This window comes from Macaca nemestrina, chromosome 1, assembly GCF_043159975.1.
Source record: "Macaca nemestrina isolate mMacNem1 chromosome 1, mMacNem.hap1, whole genome shotgun sequence".
Taxonomy (NCBI): Eukaryota; Metazoa; Chordata; class Mammalia; order Primates; family Cercopithecidae; genus Macaca; species Macaca nemestrina.
The window spans coordinates 205,363,795-205,387,808 of record NC_092125.1 but is presented as its reverse complement, the minus strand read 5'-3'; the positions used below and the strand labels follow the sequence as shown (position 1 = coordinate 205,387,808).

Sequence of the window (24,014 nt, the reverse complement as noted above, 5' to 3'; positions counted from 1 at the left end):
TTTGGATTAATAACTTCTTTATTCTGGAAAAGCAAATGAAAGTCATATTCATATAAACACTGACATTACAAAGTACAGGGAAAAGGGGAAGGGAGAAGGAAACAAAACCCTTTACAAATCCTGCTAATACTGTCTTACCAAAAAGACCATAATGCTTTGTCCCATATTCAGTCACGTATATAATAAACCACAAATAAAATCTTCTCTGGAAGATACATTGCTCCTCTTTGAGATGGCAGGGAAAAGGGACCGGAAGTTGGGGTAGGAGGCTTTATTCTTTTGGCAGATCCTCTCAGTCATTATAGATATTGCTGCACTGTTAATAAAAAATATATGCTTCTCTGTAAAGCATTACAAAAAAAAAAAAAATCCAAGGATGAGATGGCTGAGTTCTCAGCTCAAGTATCTCCAAATACATTGTTGTCCATTCCCTGACCTTTCCGTGTGTTATTTCTTGGTTGTTTTCCGGATCAATGCCATTCTCTGAAAGGAGAGAGAAATAAGCAGTTATGCAGCAGCAGCTGGAGTCAGGAGCTTTCTGGAACATTCTGTGTGGCTAGCAGGCCTCGTGGTCTACACTGTAGGCCGCAGCCCTCAGAGACCTGCAGTCACAAGGCATCTCAGTAGATTCCTTTTAACCAGAGAGCAGTCTGCAAGGCCCCAAGAGATGTTTAGATGGGCTAGTGGACCCACTTCATCTACCAAACTGCTCTAGGCTAGCAGAATGGCAAAAAAGTTAAAAGCAGGAGAAAGTGACAGCTCTTGAGTTTTGAGGACTTAGAGGATAAGCTGGGAAAGCATGTGTTTTCTTTCTTTCTTTATTCTTCTTCTTCTTTTTTTTTTTTTTTTGAGATGGAATCTCGCTCTATTGCCCAGGCTGGAGTGCAGTGGCACGATTTCAGCTCACTGCAACCTCTGCCTCCCAAGTTCAAGCGATTCTCCTGCCTCAGCCTCCCCAGTAGCTGGGATTACAGGCACATGCCACCATGCCTGGCTAATTTTTGTATTTTTAGTAGAGACAGGGTTTCACTATATTGGCCAGGCTGGTCTCGAACTCCTAACCTCAAGTGATCCACCAGCCTCAGCCTCCCAAAGTGCTAGGATTACTGGCATGAGCCACTGTGCCTGGCCAAGCATGTGTTTTCTGGGATCCCCTGACCCCAATCTTTTCTCCGATGATGGACACAATAGGGAAAGGGCCTCAATTTCAAAGTGTTGCCACACACAAAGGGAGCTGACATTTCACACCTCATGACCTGCATTGAAGGGAAACTGAAGACTAACAACTTCTACCACAGTCCATCATGGAAACACTCAGATCCACAGGTTTCATGATCTGAATTCTTTTACTATTACTAGCCACTAGCCAAATTAACAACCTGCTTTGCTCATTCTTTTTGACCAAATAAATAACAATATTATGGCATTTGTTGACTAAATAAATAGGGCTGAAAAATGGTTAATTTGGGAGCACAAAGTGACAGTCCATTATTTGGAGGGACTCTCTTCTGAACAGTGCAATCTTTCCATTCAGGAAACTGGTGGCTTCCCTCTAGGGCTTGCTCTGTGAGCTCTACCAATACCTACTCCAGAGATACCAGGCTATGGCGAAGCAGGGGCACTTAACCAGGACTGCCCAGTTGTGCCTGCTAAGCTTGGAAAAAGCTCACGTTTCAAATCAGAGTAGCCACTTAAGACAGAAAGGATAACAGCCTTGTCAGAGGGAGGCCAACACTGCTGTTGGACTGATCAAAGATGGGGGTGACTTGCTCCACAGCAGAAGTGGTATTCTCGGCCGGGCGCGGTGGCTCAAGCCTGTAATCCCAGCACTTTGGGAGGCCGAGATGGGCGGATCACGAGGTCAGGAGATCGAGACCATCCTGGCTAACACGGTGAAACCCCATCTCTACTAAGAAATACAAAAAATAGCCGGGCGAGGTGGCAGCGCCTGTAGTCCCAGCTATTCGGGAGGCTGAGGCCGGAGAATGGCGTGAACCCGGGAGGCGGAGCTTGCAGTGAGCTGAGATCCGGCCACTGCACTCCAGCCTGGGCTACAGAGTGAGACTCCGTCTCAAAAAAAAAAAAAAAAAAAAAAAAAAGAAGTGGTATTCTCATACTGACTCCTAGGTTCCTTGTTTAGAGGGAAGCTTGTTCAAAGGTAAAACCAGGACACAGGCCAGAATGTCCAGCATGGCAACCTGGATACTACCTCTCAGAACAAGTACAGCATATTTTTGCTTTCTTCCTTTTTTTTTTTTTTTTTTTTTTTTGAGACAGAGACTCGCTTTGTCGCCCAGGCTGGAGTGCAGTGGCATGGTCTCCACTCACTGCAAGCTCCACCTCCCGGGTTTACGCCATTCTCCGGCCTCAGCCTCCCGAGTAGCTGGAACTACAGGTGCCCGCCACCTCGCCCGGCTAGTTTTTTGTATTTTTAGTAGAGACGGGGTTTCACCGTGTTAGCCAGGATGGTCTCGATCTCCTGACCTCGTGATCCGCCCGCCTCAGCTTCCCAAAGTGCTGGGATTACAGGCTTGAGCCACCGCGCCCGGCCTGTTTTCTCTTTCTTTAACCTGCCCTCTCTTCATAGGACCATATATGGTGTTGCAATCAGCAACAATGAAGAAAGATTTCATTAAGGAGGTGTGGTGGGGTGAGCTCCATCCATGTTAGAAGAACCCAGAATCAACAGTTGTAAGTGACACTCAACAAAGTTACGAGAAAAAACAGACCACGTGTGGGAACAGCATGGCACCAGGTGAATATCTTATTGATCTCCTGGCGACTGCTGCTGCCTCTTGCCCTCTCTGACCTTTGATCCGGAGAGTGAAGTTTGCTGTATGGGGGAAGCGAGACCCCCTAGAAGGTAGCTGTGTTTATCCACTCTGAGATGTAGCTCAAGGAATCAGCCTTGGCTGTCCCCAGGGCTCTGGCATTTCCTCACCTGTTTGTGAGCTTCTGTGGTGCAAGCTTTTTTGTAGGGTCGGATTTCTTCAGAGCCAAATCCTGGGATCCACATGTTCCACTGGCGCTCTGCAAGGAAGAAGCCAGTACAGAGATAAAGGTACCAAAAAGGCAGTACCAGGAGTGCAATGTGACCCCCTTGGATCAGGGAGGATGAATGTGGACATCTGGCTACTAACTAACTCCACAGAGGGATTATATTACAAATGGGAAAAATGGGCATGGCCTCTCCAAGGTTTTTTTTTCTTTTTTTTTTTTGAAGACAGGGTCTTCCCGCTCTGTCACCCAGAGTGGGGTGCAGTGGCACAATGTTGGCTCACTACAGCCTTGACTGCCCCAGCACAAGTGATCTTCCCATCTTGGCCTCCCAAGTAGCTGGGACTGCAGGTGCAGGCCACCATGGCCAGCTAATATTTCTTTCTTTCTTTCTTTTTTTTTTTTTTGGAGACAGAGTCTCACTCTGTCGCCCAGGCTGCAGTGCAGTGGCGCGATCTCAGCTCACTGCAAGCTCCGCCTCCCGGGTTCACCCATTCTCCTGCCTCAGCCTCTCGAGTAGCTGGGACTACAGGCGCCGGCCACCACACCCGGCTAATTTTTTGTATTTTTAGTAGAGACGGGGTTTCACTGTGTTGGCGAAGAAGTCTAGCTATCCTGGGACTGCTAAAGGATGAGACCATATGGAGAGATGGTGGGTGGGGAAGATGGGAAGGGTAGGACTGGGGAATGTGAAGGGGAATGGGAGGGTTGCGAGGGATGGAGGGAGACGCCTACAGAATCCCAGCTGTTTCAGTGTTCTTAGACCAGGCATCAGACATGGACGATATGAAGCCTTCCATTATGGGTTATTTAAATTGCGTCCCTAAAAAAGATATGTTGCAGTCTTAACCTTAAGTACCTCCAGAATATGATCTTATTTGGAAATAGGGATGTTGCAGATGAAATTGGTTAAAATGAGATCACATTGGAGTAGGGTTAGCCCTTAATCCAATATGACTGGTGTCCTGTGAGAAGAAAAGAAGAGACACAGAGACAGAGACACACAGGGAAAAGGCCATGTGAAGACTGAGGCAAAGCCTGGAGTTCTGTAGCTACAAGCCACGGAACACCAAGGATTGCCAGCCACCACCAGAGGCTAGGAGGAGGCAAGAATAGATTCTCCCCTAGGGGCAGCAATGGGAGCATGATCCTGCTGACACTTAGATTTCAGATTTCTGGCCTGCAGAACTGTGAGAGAAAATTTTTTGTTGTTTTAAGCTGCCAGGTTTATGGTATTTTGTTAAGGTAGCCCGAGGAAACTAGTATGCTTTCCTTCAAGACAATCTCAGGCCCAGCCACTGCCTGACTTAGTAAAACTAGCTGAGCCCAGTCAACCCCCAGATTCATGAATAAAATCAACAACTGTTATTGTGCTAAGCCACTGTTTTTGGGGTGGTCTGCTACACATTAATAGAAAACCAGAATATCTGTCCTTTTCTCTAGACACCAGCAACATTACCCAAAGTGTGTTACTTACTTTACCTAGACTACCAATGCATCCCTAAGGCAATAGCTTCTTGACGCTGTGAAGGAAGCCTTTCAATAATTAGTCATGGGCTGATCTGCACCGAATCTCATTCATTTGGCCTGTCTCTATAGTTATACATTGGGCTGGGCATGGTGGCTCACGACTGTAATCCCAGCACTTTGGGAGGCCAAGGCAGGTGGATCACCAGAGGCCAGGAGTTCGAGACCAGCCTGACCAACATGATGAAACCCCATTTCTACTGAAAATACAAAAATTAGCCAGGTGTGGTGGTGCAGGCCTATAGTCCCAGCTACTTAGGAGGCTGAGGCAGGAGAATCGCTTGAACCCAGGAGGTGGAGGTTGCCGAGATGGCGTCACTGCACTCTAACCTGGGTGACAGAGTGAGACTCGATCAAAAAATATATATATTTATTTATATATATATAGTATAATATATATAAAGTATATATAATATATAAAATATATATATTTATATAAATATATAAATTATATATACTATATATATACACCCACATAAATATATACATATATACACACACACACAGTTATAGACTGATCTTTCTTTTAATCACATTGTATCCAATGCAGAGGGCTGCTTATTAATTTCCAAGTGATTATGGTTATCACTGTTAGCTGAGTATCTCCCAGAAAAACTCAAACTCAAATTTAGTGTCTGTTAAGTAGAAAAGGAAAATATAAAATTGTATGTATATTATGATTATAAACTTGGGGAAAATGCATAAATAAGCTAAAACTGTAAGGGAACACTGAGGAACAGTTTCATTTGAATGGTGGAGACATAACAGTACCTACATTTACTAGATCCTACTTTGTGCAGGCCCTGTGCCAGTCACTTTACAGACAGAGTCTATAATTCTCACAATTATTCTGTAAGGAGGATATTATGATCCTCACTTTACAAATGAGGAAACAGACTCTAAGAGATACTAGGTAGGAAAAATAGGCTGATACAGCTGGAAAGTGGCAGAATCTGGTTTCAAACCCATGCCTGGGCTCATTCTCCCTACCATAGATGGATTTCTCTTTTCTATTTGGTGCTGTTATTGAATTAATACATAAATCCCAGTGCCCAAAAGTCTGACTCTGGCATGAAGGTTCTTCTGACTGCACTTTCCCTGGCAGTCCTGAAGAAGCAGTTGAATATATACTTCAGGGAGAAACAAGACCACATACCTAAATGCAGCTGGACATCTTTCACCTCCAGGGTGCTGGACTTGCGATGCCGCGCAAGCTGACAGGCTGCTGTCACCACACTCTCGATAAAATCATCAGCAATCTGCAGCAGCATCTGGGGAAGGTAAAGTGGGGAGAGTCAGCACGACATTGGCAGGGTAGGCTCCTGTTGCTGGGACAAGTGCTTTCAGCTTGTACTGCGTATTTAGTCAGGCTTTCTAGTAGAAGGCTGGAATCAGCATTTGGGCTAAGGTGAGGAAGAGGAATGAGAAGGACAAAAGAAACATTACCCAGGTTGAGTGCAACTCATACCTTACTGAGCATATAATTTCTACCCAGCAGTAATCAACTAACCCAATCCCTGCCCTCCATATCTTTATTTATTAGTGAGAAAATAAAAGTGAATCATTTGAATTCCTCACTCACAGTATTTTAAAAGCACTTTTGTTTCCATTATCTCACTTAGTCCTTACAATAATCCTGTGAAGAAAATGGGACATGGATTTTATTCATTCCACAGAGGATTTCACAGACTCAGAGAGACTAATTTGTTCATGGCCATGTAAGTAGAAAGCAGAAGGCCAGGCGCAATGGCTCATGCCTGTAATCTCAGCACTTTGGGAGGCCGAGTTGGGAGGATCACTTGAGGTCAGAAGTTCGAGACCAGCCCAACAATATTACAAGAACCCCATCTGTATTTTAAAATAAATAGGCTGGGTGCGGTGGCTCACGCCTGTAATCCCAGCACTTTGGGAGGCTGAGGCGGCTGAATCATGAGGTCAAGAGATTGAGACCATCCTGGCCAACGTGGTGAAACCCTGTCTCTACTAAAAATACAAAAATTAGCTGGGTGTGGTGGCATGTGTCTGTAGTCCCAGCTACTTGGGAGGCTGGGGCAGGAGAATCACTTGAACCCGGGAGGTGGAGGTTGCAGTCAGCCGAGATCATGCCACTGTACTCCAGCCTGATGACAGAGCAAGACTCTGTCTCAAAAAATAATAATAATAATTTAAAAAATAATAACAAATAAATAGAGGCCAGGCATGGTGGCTCACACCTGTAATCCCAGAACTTTGGGAGGCTGAGGTGGGCAGATCATTTGAGGTCAGGAGCTCGAGACCAGCCTGACCAACATGGTGAAACCCAGTCTCTAAGGGCCGTGCACAGTGGCTCATGCCTGTAATCCCAGCACTTTGGAAGACCAAGGCAGGTGGATCAACTGAGGTCAGGAGTTTGAGACCAGCCTGACCAACATGGTAAAACCCTGTCTCTACTAAAAATACAAAATTAGCTGCGCACGGTGGCAGGCATCTGTAATCCCAGCTACTCTGGAGGTTGAGGCAGGAGAATCGCTTAAACCCAGGGGGTGGAGGTTGCAGTGAGCCGAGATTGCACCACTGCACTCCAGCCTGGGCGACAGGGCAAGACTCTGTCTCAAAAAAAAAAAGAAAGAAAGAAAGCAGAGGAACCAGGATTCCAACTCAAGGGTTCTGAGTCTAAATCTTGAGTTCTTTCCACATCACTATCAATTATTATTGGACTGTGTGAAGAGAAGGATGAGAATTCTGAAGATAAAAATCTACATATCTACATGAGGCACTCCTATAATCCCAGCACTTTGGGAGGCCGAGGCATATGGTTTGCTTGAGCTCTGGAGTTTGAGACTAGCCTGGGCAACATGCATGGCAAAACCCTGTCTCTACAAAAAATACAGAAATTAGCTGGGCTTGGTGGCATGCACTCGTAGCCCCAGCTACTTGGGAGGCTGAAGTGGGAGGCTTGCTTAAGTCCACTTAGTCGAGACTGCAGTGAGCTGTGATCATGGAACAGCACTCCAGCCTCGGTGATAGAGACCTCATCTCAAAAACAAACAAACAAATAAGTAAATAAATATGCACACACATGAAAAAACTGAGATTTTTATCAGTCCATAGAGTCCCCATGGCTTCCTCTGCTGACAAACAAAAACAAACTAAAATTACAACCATAGATACAAAATTCCTTGTTCTGGTGGACCATTAACTCATTGTCATCTTTACTGTGGGAACCAAATGCACACCATCTAAGAGAAAGATTTCTGATTAAACAGCAGATCAATTGACCTCCTGTCCCTCCCTAATCCCATTAATATGACAGTTAAAAAAAACATATTGCCAGGTGCAATGGCTCATGCCTGTAATCCCAGCCCTTTGGGAGGCCGAAGTGGGTGGATGACCCGAGGTCAGGAATTCGAGACCAGCTTGACCAATACGGTGAAACTCCATCTCTACTAAAATTACAAAAATTAGCTGGGTGTGATGGCGTGCACCTGTAGTCCCAGCTTCTCAGGAGACTGAGGCAAGAGAATAGCTTGAACCCGGGAGGCGGAGGTTGCAGTGAGCCAAGATCACGCCGCTGCACTCCAGCCTGGGCAACAGAGCAAGATTCCATCTCAAAAAAAAAAGAAGCTAAGGGATAAACTCTCAAGATAGGAGACTGGAATTTTCTCTGGAGATATTGAATGATTCCAGAGAAAAGACTCACAGATACTGACATTTAGGGAACTTTCCATTAGGAAGGTTGACTTGTGGACAAATTACTCTGAAGTCAATCAAGTCTGTGGTCTGCTAGAGTGAACCAAGACCAGCTCATAAAAGCCAATTATGGGCCGGGCGCAGTGGCTCACGCCTGTAATCCCAGCACTTTGGGAGGCCGAGACAGGCGGATCACGAGGTCAGGAGATCGAGACCATCCCGGCTAACACGGTGAAACCCCGTCTCTACTAAAAATACAAAAACTAGCTGGGCGTGGTGGCGGGCGCCTGTAGTCCCAGTTACTCGGGAGGCTGAGGCAGGAGAATGGCGTGAAATGGGAGGCGGAGCTTGCAGTGAGCCGAGATCAAGACACTGCACTCCAGCCTAGGCAACAAAGCGAGACTCCATCTCAAAAAAAAAAAAAAAAAGCCAATTATGTACCTCTTTTCCCAAGTTTGTATTTAGTGATGTCATGTTGGTAGAAATAGTTACATCACAGAAATAATAAAGTACTGCAAATTGGGCATTTTCCTCCAAAGAGCTGGTTGTTAAACATTTATCCATATATTACTGGGCCAAATTCATCAATTATGCTTCAAATCAGCTTTTCAGAGGGTGATTCTTTTTTTTTTTTTTTTTTTTTTTTTGAGACAGGGTCTCGCTGTGTCGCCCAGGCTGGAGTGCAGTGGCACAATCTCAGCTTCCTGCAAGCTCCACCTCCTGGGTTCACAGCATTCTCCTGCCTCAGCCTCCCAAGTAGCTGGGACTATAGGCTCCCGCCACCATGCCTGGCTAATTTTTTGTATTTTTAGTAGAGACGGGGTTTCACTGTGTTAGCCAGGATAGTCTCGATCTCCTGACATTGTGATCTGCCCGCTTTGGCCTCCCAAAGTGCTGGCATTATAGGCTTGAGCCACTGCGCCTGCCCAGTGGGTGATTCTTTAAGAATGAATAGCCAGGGTCAGACATAGTGGCTCACACTTATAATCCCAGCACTTTGGAAGGCCGAGGCGGGTGGATCACTGGAGGTCAGAAGTTTGAGACCAGCCTGGCCAACATGGTAAAACCCTGTCTCTACTAAATATATGAAAATTAGTCAGGTATGGTGGTGTGCACCTGTAATCCCAGCTACTCGAGAGGCTGAGGTGGGAGAATCGCTTGAACCTGAGAGATGCAGTTTGCAGTGAGCCGATATTGCACCACTGCCCTCCAGCCTGGGTGGCTGAGCAAGACTCTGTCTCAAAAAAAAAAAAGAAAAACAGTAAGGAAAGTTATATGGGCCAGCAGGCATGATAGCTCATGCCTGTAATCCCAGCACTTTGGGAGGCTGAGGTGGGTTAATCACCTGAGGTCAGGAGTCCGAGACCAGCCTGGCCAACATGGCAAAACCCCATCTCTACTAAAAATACAAAAATTAGCCAGGTGTGGTGGCACATGCCTATAATCCCAGCTACTTGGGAGGCTGAGGCAGGAGAATCACTTACTTGAACCCCTGGGAGGCAGAGGTTGCCGTAAGCTGAGATCGTGCCACTACACTCCAGCCTGGGCAACAGAGCAAGACTGTCTCAAAAAAATAAAAATAAAAATAAAAAAAGAAAGTTGTATGGTACATATGTGAGTGGTGTAAAAAATTCTCATTTACCATAACTCACACCTGTAATCCCAGCACTTTGGGAGGCCAAGGCAGGTAGATAACCTGAGGTCAGGAGTTCGAAACCAGCCTGACCAATATGGAGAAACACCATCTCTACTAAAAATACAAAAATTAGCCAGGTGTGGTGGTGCATGCCTATAATCCCAGCAATTCAGGAGGCTGAGGCAGGAGAATCGCTTGAACCCGGGAGGTGGAGGTTGCGGTCAGCCAAGATTGCGCCACTGCACTCCAGCCTGGGCAACAAGAGTGAAACTCCATCTCAAAAAAAAAAAAGGGCCGGGCGCGGTGGCTCAAGCCTGTAATCCCAGCACTTTGGGAGGCCGAGACGGGCGGATCACGAGGTCGGGAGATCGAGACCATCCTGGCTAACATGGTGAAACCCCGTCTCTACTAAAAAAATACAAAAAACTAGCCGGGCGAGGTGGCGGGCGCCTGTAGTCCCAGCTACTGGGGAGGCTGAGGCAGGAGAATGGCGGGAACCCGGGAGACGGAGCTTGCAGTGAGCAGAGATCCGGCCACTGCACTCCAGCCTGGGCGGCAGAGCGAGACTCCGTCTCAAAAAAAAAAAAAAAAAAAAAAAAAGAATATTATAAAATTAATGGGTCAAAGAGTATCTCTTTAAGTATATTACTTAGAAATACAGAAGAATGTTACAGAAACAGCTAAAATTGTTGAAAGTGATTGCCTATGAGCAACAGACTATGCCTTTTTTAACAGGCAAAAGTAGCAGCAATTATTGGGTATAAAGCAAATGCAGATTTGTCTGTGCTCTTATTTTATTTTATTTATTTATTACAGTGGTGCAATCTTGGTTTACTGCCACCTCGGCCTTCTGGGTTTAAGAACACATCAACCTCCCTAGTAGCTGGAACTACAGATGCACGCCACCACGGTGAGCTAATTTTTTTTTTTTTTTTTTTTTTTTTTTTTTGAGACGGAGTCTCACGCTGTTGCCCAGGCTGGAGTGCAGTGGCGCGATCTCGGCTCACTGCAAGCTCCGCCTCCCGGGTTCCCGCCATTCTCCTGCCTCAGCCTCCTGAGTAGCTGGGACTACAGGCGCCCGCCACCACGCCCGGCTAATTTTTTGTATTTTTAGTAGAGACGGGGTTTCACTGTGGTCTCGATCTCCTGACCTTGTGATCCGCCCGCCTCGGCCTCCCAAAGTGCTGGGATTATAGGCTTGAGCCACCGTGCCTGGCTGGTGAGCTAATTTTTTAATGTTTTGCAGAGACAAGGTCTCATTATATGGCCTAGGCTGGTCTTGAACCTCTGGGCTCCAGCAATCCTCCTGCTTCGGCCTCTCAAAAGGCATGAGCCACTGCATCTGGCCTGTTTGTGCTCTTAACCACTATGCTATACCAGTTCTCAGGGACCAGTTTCTGGGGTACTCAACCCCACCTTACCTCCTCCACATCTTCATCCAACTGCTCATTAGGATCCACTTCTCTTACTAAGTCCTGTAATTTCTTCTTGGTCAATACCTAAAGTTAATTGGGAGAAGACTTTTCAACCAAGTATTAAGGAAACGAAACAAATCATTACCCTGTAATGAAGAAAGGCTGTCAAATGGTTGGTTTTAGTTTCCACTTTCCAATGAGTTCACAGTCTGGCCTACCTGACTATGCTGCTATAAGACAATACTCTCAAGACAAAAGTAACTTACGGAAAGCTGGAAAGAGCAGTTTGAAGACAGGCCAGCATCCAGCTGTCAGGCAGTATATTTCAGCCTCATGTCTTTTTCTCACTGTGCCTCTCTACATGAAGAAATTTGCAATTCTCTGACCACCACAAATTGTACCATGCCCCTTGCCTTTAGACAAGTGTTTTTTTTTTGTTTTGTTTTGTTTTTTTTTTTGAGACAGGGTCTCCCTCTATTGCCCACTGGAGTACAGTGGCATGAACATGGCTCACTGCAGCCTTGACTGCCAAGCTCTCCCACCTAAGCTTCCCAGCTAGCTGGGACCATAGGCACGTGCCACCACACCCGGCTAATTTTTTTTTTTTTACTTTTTATTGAGAGACAGGATCTCACTATGTTGTGCAGCCTGCTCTTGAACTCCTAGCCTCAAGTGATTCTTCCACCTCAGCCTCCCAAAGTGCTGTACATGCTCTTCCTCCCTTCTTCCTTCTTGCTCAGCTCATGGTGCCTCTTTCTGATGCTTTTCCTAGCCCATCTCTGTAAAGGTAACCACATACTTCCTCGTTTGGCCTCAACTGTATCCTATGCACCCTTTATCATTGTGCATATTTATACACTTCCCTGTTTCTGACTTAATAGGCTAAAAGCTCCCTGAGGGCAGCCTTCATAAAGGAAATGTCATGTTACATACATATGCCATTAAAAAGTGATCAAAAGAAAGCCAGGCACAGTGATCTGTGCCTGTAGTCCCAGCTACTCAGGAGGCTGAGGCAGGAGGATCACTTGAGGCCAGGAGTTGGAGACTGCAGTGAGCTATGATTGTGCCACTACACTCCAGCCTGGGGAACACAGGAAGACCTCATATCTTAAAAAAAAAGAAAGAAAGAAAGAAAGAAAACGGCTGGGTACAGTGGCTCATGCCTGTAATCCCATCACTTTGGAAGGCCGAGGTGGGAGGACTGCATGAGCCCAGGACTTCAAAGACCAGCCTGGGCAACATGGCGAGACTGCATCTCTATTTTTAAAAAACATCTAAAAAATGGCTGGGCACAGTGGCTCACGCCTGTAATCCCAGCACTTTGGGAGGCCAAGGTGGGTGGATCACGAGGTCAGGAGACCGAGAATATCCTGGCTAACATGGTAAAACCCTGTCTCTACTAAAAATACAAAAAAAAAATTAGCAGGGCATGGTGGTGGGCGCCTGTAGTCCCAGCTACTTGGGAGGCTGAGGCAGGAGAATGGCGTGAACCCAGGAGGCGGAGCTTGCAGTGAGACGAGATTGCGCCACTGCACTTCAGCATGGGCAAGAGTGAGACTCCATCTCAAAAAAAAAAAAAAAATCTAAAAAATATATTAAAAATTTAAAAAAAAAGAAAAAATTAGGCACTTGACCTCCTTAGTGCCCATTTGAGTCTCTTCCAAGTGTACTTTCCTTTCTTTCCTGCTGTAAACCTTCCAGTAAAATTCCACTTAAAAAATTAATTAATTAATTAAAAAAAGAGCTGGGTATGATGGCTCATGCCTGTAATCCCAGCACTTTGGGAGGTGGGTGGATCACCTGGGGTCAGGAGTTCGAGATCAGCCTGACCAACATGGCGAAACCCCGTCTCTCCTAAAAATACAAAAATTAGCAGGGCGTGGTGGTGGGCGCCTATAATCCCAACTATTAGGTAGGCTGAGGCAGGAGAGCAGCTTGAATTGGGAAATGGAGGTTGCAGTGAGCCAAGATCATGCCATTGCACTCCATCCTGGGTGACAGAGCGAGACTCTGTCTCAAAAAAGAGAGAGAGAGAGAGACAGAAAAAAAAAAGAAAAATACCAAAAGCCATACACTACAATGCTAACCATGGCTATTTTAGGGTGGTGGCATTAGAATTATGGGCTATTTATTCTTTGTGTATTTCTGAAGTTTCTGTGATAAACTTGTATAATTTTTGAAATAAGGAAAAAAGAAACCTTTTTTTTTTTTTGGAGACAGAATCTCATTCTGTCACCCAGGCTGGAGTGCAGTGGTGCAATCTCGGCTTACTGCAACTTCTGCCTCCCAGGTTCAGGTGATTCTTCTGCCTCAGCCTCCTGAGTAGCTGGGACTACAGGCGCGTACCACCACACCAGGCTAATTTTTGTAATTTTAGTAGATATGGGGTTTCAGCATATTGGCCAGGCTGGTCTTGAACTCTTTTTTTTTTTTTTTTGAGACGGAGTCTCGCTCTGTCACCCAGGCTGGAGTGCAGTGGCTGGATCTCAGCTCACTGCAAGCTCCGCCTCCCGGGTTTACGCCATTCTCCTGCCTCAGCCCGAGTAGCTGGGACTACAGGCGCCCGCCACCTCACCTGGCTAGCTTTTTGTATTTTTTAGTAGAGACGGGGTTTCACCGTGTTAGCCAGGATGGTCTCGATCTCCTGACCTCGTGATCCGCCCGTCTCGGCCTCCCAAAGGGCTGGGATTACAGGCTTGAGCCACGGCGCCCGGCCGGTCTTGAACTCTTGACGTTGGGTTATCGCCTGCCTTGGCCTCCCAAAGTGCTGGGATTACAGGCGTGAGCCACCGCACCCAGCCAAGAAAATATATATATATATTTTTGAGACAGAATCTTGCTCTGTCGCCCAGGCTGGAGTGCAGTGGAATAATCTCTGCTCACTGCAAGCTCCGCCTCCCGGGTTCACGCCATTCTCCAGCCTCAGCCTCCCAAGTAGCTGGGACTACACGCGCCCGCCACCATGACTGGCTAATTTTTTTGTATTTTTAGTAGAGACGGGGTTTCACCATGTTGGCCAGAATAGTCTCAATCTCCTGACCTCGCGATCTGCTCGCCTTGGCCTCTCAAAGTGCTGGGATTACAGGCTTGAGACACCATGCCCGGGCGAACCCAGAAATTTGAGGCTACAGTGAGCTATGATTATACCATTGCACTCTAGCCTGGGCAGCAGAGCAAAACCCCTTCTCTAAAGAAAAAATGAATAAATATTTATTAATGACATCTCATATCCATCCATTCTCCTTCATTCTATCATTATCACCTAATTCAAGCCTTCACTACATGTCTTGATTTATTGCAAAAGTCTTAGAATTGGTCATCCACCCAGTCTAACCCCCTTTTTTACCCATGCTGTCCCCTTACTGCCAAGTTAATCCTCTATAGGATACACTATTTTTATTATGTTACTTTTACTCCTTTATTAAATATCTGCAAAGATCGTATATTGCCTAAAAGTTCCAATAGAAATTTATTAGTATAGGTCCACTATGTTCTGCCCTACCTACACAATTTTAAATTCTGTCTTCTACAACAGACTCCATATTCAACATAGGTTGATATCCTGACTGTTCAACCCGCTCTCATTAACCTTTGCAAGTCCCTCCACTCATTCCCTTAAAATACTGGGCCAACTCATCCATTCTACACAGCCTACAAAAAACAAGTCAAAGGAATTATACTTATTTCTTGTGGTTCTGGAGGGCAGAATCAGAATTATGGGTAGAAAGAATGGAGCAGATTTTAGAATCACTGAAGAAAATTAATAATGGCAGCAACTGGATGAACTACAAGATGGAATGACTAGAAGCAAGAGTACTTTTATCACAGGAATAATGAATCAATTTATTATTTTATTTAACAACTACATGGTTAACATGTATATAAAGTACTTATCAAAATGAAAGAAAAAAACACCTTTCATAGGCAAGGTATTGTGTGTGTATGGATGGATGGATGGATGGATATATGCATACACACAACCATATACAACACAGTAATTAATAAACACTGTACATGATAATTTGCTAAAGAATGTTAGAGGAGTATATATTCAGGACAACTTGAATCTGTGCCTCCTGAGTTGGGAGTCCTCAAATTTGGCCCAAATAAACTCTCTACTTATATTAAAACAAACAAAACAAGTTAGAAATCCAAAAGAGAGAAAAGACCTTTTCAGCTAAGATAAAAAAAAGCAGCATCTGAGATGGACATCTCTTTAAGTATTGCAGGTTGAAATAGTAGGTAAGAGGTGGCACAGAGAAGAAAGAGTAAGAGGATGATACCTGATTGTTTTCAGGGCTAAGACGACCTCCTGTCCCAGGAGTGCCTGGTATCTTTACCACTGTAGTACTGTTGGCCATGGAGCCTTGTGGAGGGGTGCTGGCTGGTTCCGGTTTTATGGATGAGAAATTGGAGAGGTTGATTAGGGCTGAGGGGCCAAACTGGTTCATAATCTGCCGAGCTTTGGACTTCAGCTCATAGAGCTTATCGAGATCCTGTTTCTTTTTGGAGCTGTGAGGACCAAGGCCAATTAACTGGAGAAGAAAAGCACAAGAATTAGCTCTAGAAGAACCTGTAATAAAGGATGAATCTTGAGAGTAAAAAGAGGCCTGGTGCAATGGCTCACAACTGTAATCCCAGCACTTTGGGAGGCCCAGGTGGTAGGATCACTTGAGCCCAGTAGTTCAAGACCAGCTTGGGCAACATAGGAGACCAAAAAAAAAAAAAAAAAGGTAAGTAAAATGAGGTCTGTTAGACTTTGAGGGTTCTTCAGTATATATGGAATGGTGACCATTTAATACCCACACATTAAAAATAGGGAATGAATAATGTTTATTACTCTCACCTGATTTTAGAAACCATCTCATCTCCAAATGTTAAATGAAATAGTCCACAAAATTGAAACAAGGAAGAAAGTAAATGAAATGAAGAATCTTATGTACAAAAATAAACTAGGGCTGGGTGCAGTAGCTCATGTCTGTAATCCCAGCATGTTGCGTGCCTGAAGTGGAAGGATCACTTGAGACAGGAGCTCGAGACCAGCCTGGAGAACACAGGGAAGCCCTATCTTTGTAAAAATTTAGCTGGGGCTGGGCGTGGTGGCTCACACCTGTAATCCCAGCACTTTGGGAGGCCAAGGTGGGCAGATCACCTGAGGTCAGGAGTTCAAGACAAGCCTGACCAACATGGTGAAACCTCATCTCTACTAAAAATACAAAAAAATTGGCTAGGCATGGTGGCACATGCCTGTAATCCCTCCAAGCTACTGGGGAGGCTGAGGCAGGAGAATTGCTTGAACACGGGAGACAGAGCTTGCAGTAAGCCAAGATCATGCCACTGTACTCCAGCCTGGGCAGCAGAGTGAGACTCAGTGCCCCCCTGGCAAAAAAAAAAAAAAAAAAAAAAAAAACAAAACTTAGCTGGACATGGTAGCATGTGGTCCTAGCTACTCGGGAGGCTAAGGAAGTTGAGGTGGCAATTAGCCATGATCACACCACTACTGCATTCCAGCCTAGGTGACAGAGACACTATCTAAAAATAAAATGAAATAAAATAAAAGTAAACTAGAGGCTGGGTGCAGTTGGCTCATGCCTGTAATACCAGCACTTTGAGAGGCCGAGGTGGGTGGATCACCTGAGTTCGGGAGTTTGAGACCAGTCTGACCAACATGGAGAAACTCAACTCTACTAAAAATACAAAATTAGCCAGGTGTGGTGACACACGCCTGTAATCCCAGCTACTTGGGAGGCTGAGGCAGAAGAATTGCTTGAACTTGGGATGCAGAGGTTGACGAAACTCCATCTCAAAAAATAATAATAAATAAATAAACTAGAATAAGCAAGACGTTTTTGAGAACTTTGTAAAAATACTAGGTTAAGTACTACATGCATTATTTTTAAAGTATCAAATAATGTTAAATTCAAATAAGTCATAGCACAATCACATCCTTTAAAAAATCAGTCACAAAGCTTAATACAGACTAGTTCATTTTGGCATTTCAAACATGCTTAAGTCTATGTCAGGGCTATGCCCAATAAATATAACTTTTAGCAGTTGTTAAAAGTAAACTCCTCTTTATCAAGAGCAATTTTTTTCTGAGTGTTAGCAATCTAAGTACATGCAGAGACCCTAGTCTGGAGCAGCTGAGCCTCCTGAATCTTAGAGTCATGAGGCTGACTCTGCGGACGTCAGCTTGGGTGTCACCACGATCAGAAGCACATTCACCAAGTTCTGCTCACAGTAGCCTCAAACTTACTTACAGCTATCTGAGTGTCTAGATCTTTAATTACATCAGCAACAGCTGTGAGCCCGGTGAAATGAGAGGCAGCCATTTTCAAAAGCTACCTGTAAATGAACAACTGGCATCAAGCACCATCCTTGCCATGGAACCATTCTAGTTGCATGGCCTGGTACATCTTCACCAACCAGGATCCAGGCAAACTGGATGTGGAGAAATATATCTCCTTTTCCTTAGTGGGAGCCAAGACAAACATCTCCATCTCTTTCATAAGCAACTTTTAAAATTAATTAATGATGATCATGGCACAAATAGACCATCTTCTTATAAAATGAATGTCTGTTGTTAGGGATAAACTAACAGCATATGGAATATTTCATTGGGCAAAATTGTGGGATATGAGCCTGCAGGAATTATGTCAATGGCTTTCAGAACTTGATAAAAGTTGGCAACATAAATGTCTATCTGTATCTATTCTACTCTTGTCCCTAGTGCTGAGTTCTTCCTCACCACACTGTCTGACTTTCTAATATGAGAAATCTGGCCCAGCCCAGTGGCTCATGCCTGTAATTCCAGCACTCTGGGATGCCAAGGCAGGCAGATCACTTGAGGTCAGGAGTTTGAGACCAGCATGGCCAACATGGTGAAATCCAGTCCCTACTAAAAATACAAAAACTAGCCAGGTGTGGTGACACATGCCTATAATCCCAGCTACTTGGGAGGCTGAGGCAGGAGAATCACTTGAACTCAGGAGGCAGAGGTTGCAGTGAACTAAGATCAGGCCACTGCACTCCAGCCTGGGCAACAGAGCGAGACTCTGTCTCAAAAAAAAAAAAAAAAAGAAGAAGAAATCATGTTATCTTGGTTTACTCTTAATAAAGGCAACTACGTATATACTGGTTAAAAACCCAAGATAAACTAGGCAGACTTGCTGGCCAAGAACCAGCTAATGGGAACAACAGAGTATTAGGATCACTTGTTTGTTTTAACCGTATGTGGCCTCCTTCTCCCCTACCCACAAACATTACCAATAGAAGAGTCAGCGGCCGGGCGCGGTGGCTCAAGCCTGTAATCCCAGCACTTTGGGAGGCCGAGACGGGCGGATCACGAGGTCAGGAGATCGAGACCATCCTGGCTAACACCGTGAAACCCCGTCTCTACTAAAAATACAAAAAATTAGCCGGGCGAGGTGGCGGGCGCCTGTAGTCCCAACTACTCGGGAGGCTGAGGCAGGAGAATGGCATGAACCAGGGAGGCAGAGCTTGCAGTGAGCTGAGATCCGGCCATTGCACTCCAGCCTGGGCGGCAGAGCGAGACTCCGTCTCAAAAAAAAAAAAAAAAAAAAAAAAAAGAAGAGTCAGGATAGAAACATTTCTTAACATGGTAATAGCTGTTCTAATATTATAAAAGCAAACTATTTTCCCAAAGCAAGTTCTATCCAAAAGCTTCATTAAGGATCAAACTGTATCCTTATCACTCTAGCCTCACACTGAACATACTATATCTCTCAAAAACATTCCCACAACCTTCAAGGGACTTCCCAAATAATACTGAGTATTGCACAAAATAAGTGGAGACTTTTTAAAATATATATTTAAAATATATATTTTTGAGTAAGAATTCTTGAGTTCACTGCAGACTCAAACTCATAGACTCAAGCAATCCTCCCATCTCAACCTCTTAAGTAGCTAGGACTACATGTGCACACCATTGCACCCAGCTAATCTTTTTTTTTTTTGGTAGAGATGGGATCTTGCTATGCTGCCTAGGCTGGTCTCAAACTCCTGGCCTCAAGTAATTCCCCTGCCTCAGCCTACCAGAGTGCTGGAATTATAGGCTTGGGCCACCACACTCAGCCTTGTCTCTTTTTTTTTTTTTTCCCTGAGACGGAGTCTCACTCTGTCACCCAGGATGGAGTGCAGTGGTGCAATCTTGGCTCACTGCAACCTCTGCCTTGTGGGTTCAAGCGATTCCTGCCTCACCCTCCTGGGTAGCTGGGATTACAGGCACATGCCACCATGCCTGGCAGATTTTTGTATTTTTAGTAGAGACGGGGTTTCACCATGTTGGTCAGGCTAGTTTCAAACTCCTGACCTCGTGATCCACCCACCTCGGCCTCCCATAGTGCTGGGATTACAGGCGTGAGCCACCGCACCCAGCCTCAGCCTAAATTGTTTTTAGGGCTGGGCACAGTGGCTCACACCTGTAATCCCAGCACTTTAGGAGGCCAAGGCAGGTGGATCACCTGAAGTCAAGAGTTCAAGACCAGCCTGGCCAACATGATGAAACCCCATCTCCACTAAAAATACAAAAAATTAGCCGGGTGTGGTGGTGGGCACCTGTAGTCCCAGCTACTTGGGAGGCTGAGGCAGGAGAATTTCTTGAACCCAAGAGGCAGAGGTTGCAGTGAGTCGAGATCACGCCACTGCACTCCAACCGGGCAACAAGAGTGAAACTGTCTCAAAAAATAATAATAATAAATAAATAATGAAAAACTATTTTAGGACGGGTGAGGTGACTCACGCTTGTAATTCTAGCACTTTGGGAGACCGAGGCAGGCAGATCACCTGAGATCAGGAGTTTGAGACCAGCCTGGCCAACATAGTGAAACCCCATCTCTACTAAAAATACAAAAAATTAACCAGGTGGGGTGGCAGGTGCCTGTAATCCCAGCTACTTAGGAGGCTGAGGCAGGAGAATCACTTGAACCTGGGAGGCAGAGGTTACAGTGAGCCAAGATCACACCATCGCACTCTAGCTTGGGTGACAAGGACGAAACTCCATCTCAAAAAAAAAAATTATTTTTTTAAAGATCTGGAGACAAAAAATATGGCCTATCCTACATAGTACGAAATATGAATATTCACATATCAAATTAGGATTTTTTTTTTCTTTTTTTGTTGTTTCCAGCGAGGTTGGATGAAATTAGGAAATAACCTTAAGGAATAGCTCCAACAGCAGTCACTTTAATGAAATAAGTGGTGGCGGGGTGCAGTGGCTCATGCCTGTAATCCCAGCACTTTGGGAGGCCAAGGTGCATGGATCACTTGAGGTCAGGAGTTCGAGACCAGCCTGGCCAACACGGTGAAACCCCCATCTCTACTAAAAATATAAAAATTAGCCGGGTATGGTGGCACGCACCTGTAATTCCAGCTACTCAGGAGGCTGAGACACGAGAATCACTTGAACCTGGGAGGCAGAGGTTGCAGTGAGCTGAGATCAGACCATTGCACTCCAGCCTAGGCAACAATGTAAGACTCCATCTCAAAAAAAAAAAAAAAACAAAAGCCAGGCGCAGTGGCTCATGCCTGTAATCCCAGCACTTTGGGAGGCCGAGGCAGGTGGATCACAAGGTCAGGAGATCAAGACCATCCTCCTAACACGGTGAAACCCCGTCTCTACTAAAAAATACAAAAAATTATCTGGGCATGGTGGTGGGCACCTGTAGTCCCAGCTACTCGGGAGGCTGAGGCAGGAGAATGGCATGAACCCGGGAGGCGGAGCTTGCAGTGAGCCAAGATCGTGCCACTGCACTCCCTCAAAAAAAAAAAAAAAAGAAGTGGAACCTCTTGAGAAGGGAAAAAATCAGTTTCTCCCTAAGAAACTTGACAAAAATTTACTGCTGTCATTGACCTTGCTGAAAAGCAAACAATACTTCTGAGTTTTAAATAATTCTGGCTAAGCAAACTATTTCTTCCTATAAAAACAAAACAAAAGCAGATGATAACCAGACACACACTGGTGCCAGACTAACACTACCCTTAGTTTCCTAAACTATTTCTTAATATGGTAAGATTTTAAAACTGTAACACATTTGAGTGGGTGGTAATACATAGGTTTATACAACTGTCGAACTCCTCCCATTGAACATTTAAGATCTGTGCATTTTTACTGTATGTAAGTTATACAGTTAAGAATAAATCAGGCCGGGCGCGGTGGCTCAAGCCTGTAATCCCAGCACTTTGGGAGGCCGAGACGGGCGGATCACTAGGTCAGGAGATCGAGACCATCCTGGCTAACACGGTGAAACCCCGTCTCTACTAAAAATACAAAAAACTAGCCGGGCGAGGTGGCGGGCGCCTGTAGTCCCAGCTACTCAGGAGGCTGAGACAGGAGAATGGCCCGAACCCGGGAGGCGGAGCTTGCAGTGAGCTGAGATCCAGCCACTGCACTCCAGCCTGGGCGACAGAGCGAGACTCCGTCTCAAAAAAAAAAAAAAAAAAAGAATAAATCAAACACCCCTCCAGCTCCCCAGGAAAAACAGGTAAAACAGTGTACTACTAGATATTTATCCTACAGAAAGGAAAACTTGAGCTTTAGACCAGCCTGCTCAATATGGTAAAATCCCATCTCTACTAAAAAAAATGCAAAAATTAGCCGGACATGGTGGTGAGGGTGCCTGTAATCCCTTGGGAGGCCAAGGCATGAGAATAGCTTGAACCCAGAAGGTGGAGGTTGCCGTGAGCCGAGACTGCCACTGCACTCCAGCCTGGGTGACAGAGCGAGACTCTGTCTCAAAAAAAACATAAAAAGGTGGTCACAAAAAAAATATTGTACGATTACTTTTATATGAAATGTCCAGAATAGGTAAACCCATAGACAGAAAGTAGATTAGTTGTTGCCTACAGCCAGAGCACATAGGAGAGGAATAGAGACTGACTGCTAATGGGTATACGGTTTCTTTTAGGGGATACAAAAATGATCTAAAATTACATTGTGGTGATGGTTGCCAACGCTGATTGTATTAAAAAAAAAAAAAAAAAACCCAAACTCCCCAGATTCATACACTTTAAATCAGTGATTTGTATGAAATGTGAATGATTTAAATAAAGACTTTTTTTTTTTAAACAAATGAGGAGGCTCATGACATGGTCTCCAAGAGAAATTGTTCAATGAATGAAAGCAAAGTATAGAATGGGAGAATATTTTGTTATCGTTTATTAAAACACATGTATTGCCAGGCGCAGTGGTTCACACCTACAATCCCAGCACTTTGGGAGGCCAAGGTGGGCAGATCACCTGAGGTTGGGAGTTCGAGACCAGCCTGACCAACATGGAGAAACCCCCTCTCTAGTAACAATACAAAATTAACCAGGCGCGGTGGCGGGCACCTGTAATCCCAGCTATTTGGGAGGCTGAGGCAGGAGAATCACTTGAATGGAGAGGTGGAGGTTGCAATGAGCCGAGATTGCGCCACTGCATTCTAGCTAGGGTGACAGAGCAAGACTCCGTCTCAAATAAATAAATAAAACACACATACACAGACACACAGTTGTAAATTCATAAATTATTCCTGGCAAGATACATAAGAAACTGATAACAGAGGGAGGTGGGGGAATGGTGGTGTCTGGGTGGCCTATGGGACCAAGATGGGAGAGTCTTATTTTTCACTATATACCCTAAATCCTGTATTATGTGTATATGTTACCAATGAAAAAAATTAAGATAAACTACTATTTGGATTTTGTTCTCTGAAGAAATAGATCATATTCACCCTTTTCTTCCTATTTTTTGTTTTTGTTTTTGAGAAACAGTTTCACTCTGTCATCCAGGCTGGAATGCAGTGGCCATGATCTTGGCTCACTGCAACCTCAGCCTCCCAGGTTCAAGCAATTTTCCTGCCTCAGCCTCCTGAGCAGCTGGGATTACAGGCACATACCACCACACCTGGCTGATTTTTTTGTATTATTAGTAGAGATGGGGTTTTCCCATGTTGGCCAGGCTGGTCTTGAACTCCCAACCTCAAGTGATCCACCCACCTCGACCTCCCAAAGTGCTGGGATCACAGGCGTGAGCCACCGTGCCAGGCCTTGGGGGTTTTTTTTGTTTGCTTGCAGAGATAGGATCTTGCTGTTGTCCAGGCTGGAGTGCAGTGGTGAAATCACAGTTCATTGCACCCCCAAAATCCTGGGCTCAAGCAATAATCTTGCCTCAGCCTCTTGAGTAGCTGAGACTACAAGTGCAAACCACACCTGGCTAATTTTTTTTCTATTGTTTTTTTAGACACGGTGTCTTGCTGTGTTGCCCAGGATGGCCCAGAACTCTTTGCCTCTATCAATCTTCTTGGGAATCCTCAGCTTCCCAAGTAGCTGGGGTTATATGCGCAAGGCATCACACCCAACTCTAACATGTTTTTTTTTTTTTTTTTTTTTTTTTTGAGACGGAGTCTCGCTCTGTCGCCCAGGCTGGAGTGCAGTGGCGCGATCTCGGCTCACTGCAAGCTCCGCCTCCCGGGTTCACGCCATTCTCCTGCCTCAGCCTCCCGAGTAGCTGGGACTACAGGCGCCCACAACCGCGCCCGGCTAATTTTTTGTATTTTTAGTAGAGACGGGGTTTCACCGTGGTCTCGATCTCCTGACCTTGTGATCCACCCGCCTCGGCCTCCCAAAGTGCTGGGATTACAGGCGTGAGCCACCGCGCCCGGCCTAACCTGTTTATTTTTTAGAGATGGGTCTTACTTTGTGGCCCAGGCTGGAGTGCAGTGGTGCAGTCATAGCTCACTATAGCCTCAACCAGCTGGACTCAAGCCATT

At 45.2% G+C, this 24,014-nt stretch overlaps 1 protein-coding gene across 4 annotated transcripts in view; it reads right to left on the bottom strand.

Annotated features, from left to right (window-relative positions):
- LOC105494572 (TATA-box binding protein associated factor 12) overlaps nt 1–24,014 on the bottom strand; it is a 38,462-nt gene continuing 14,448 nt past the window's right edge. For 2 of the 4 annotated variants that reach the window (XM_011763112.2, XM_011763113.2), the window contains exons 2-6: nt 15,528–15,779; nt 11,251–11,328; nt 5,681–5,795; nt 2,942–3,030; nt 1–483 (exon numbers count right to left, since the gene is read on the bottom strand). In XM_011763112.2, coding sequence (XP_011761414.1) covers nt 448–483; nt 2,942–3,030; nt 5,681–5,795; nt 11,251–11,328; nt 15,528–15,695 — 486 coding nt within the window. In that variant the 5' untranslated portion in view covers nt 15,696–15,779 and the 3' untranslated portion in view covers nt 1–447. Of the gene's footprint in view, nt 484–2,941; nt 3,031–5,680; nt 5,796–11,250; nt 11,329–15,527; nt 15,780–17,500; nt 17,590–24,014 lie in introns of those variants that run through there. The other 2 variants (XM_011763111.3, XM_071097577.1) reach the window with 2 other exon arrangements.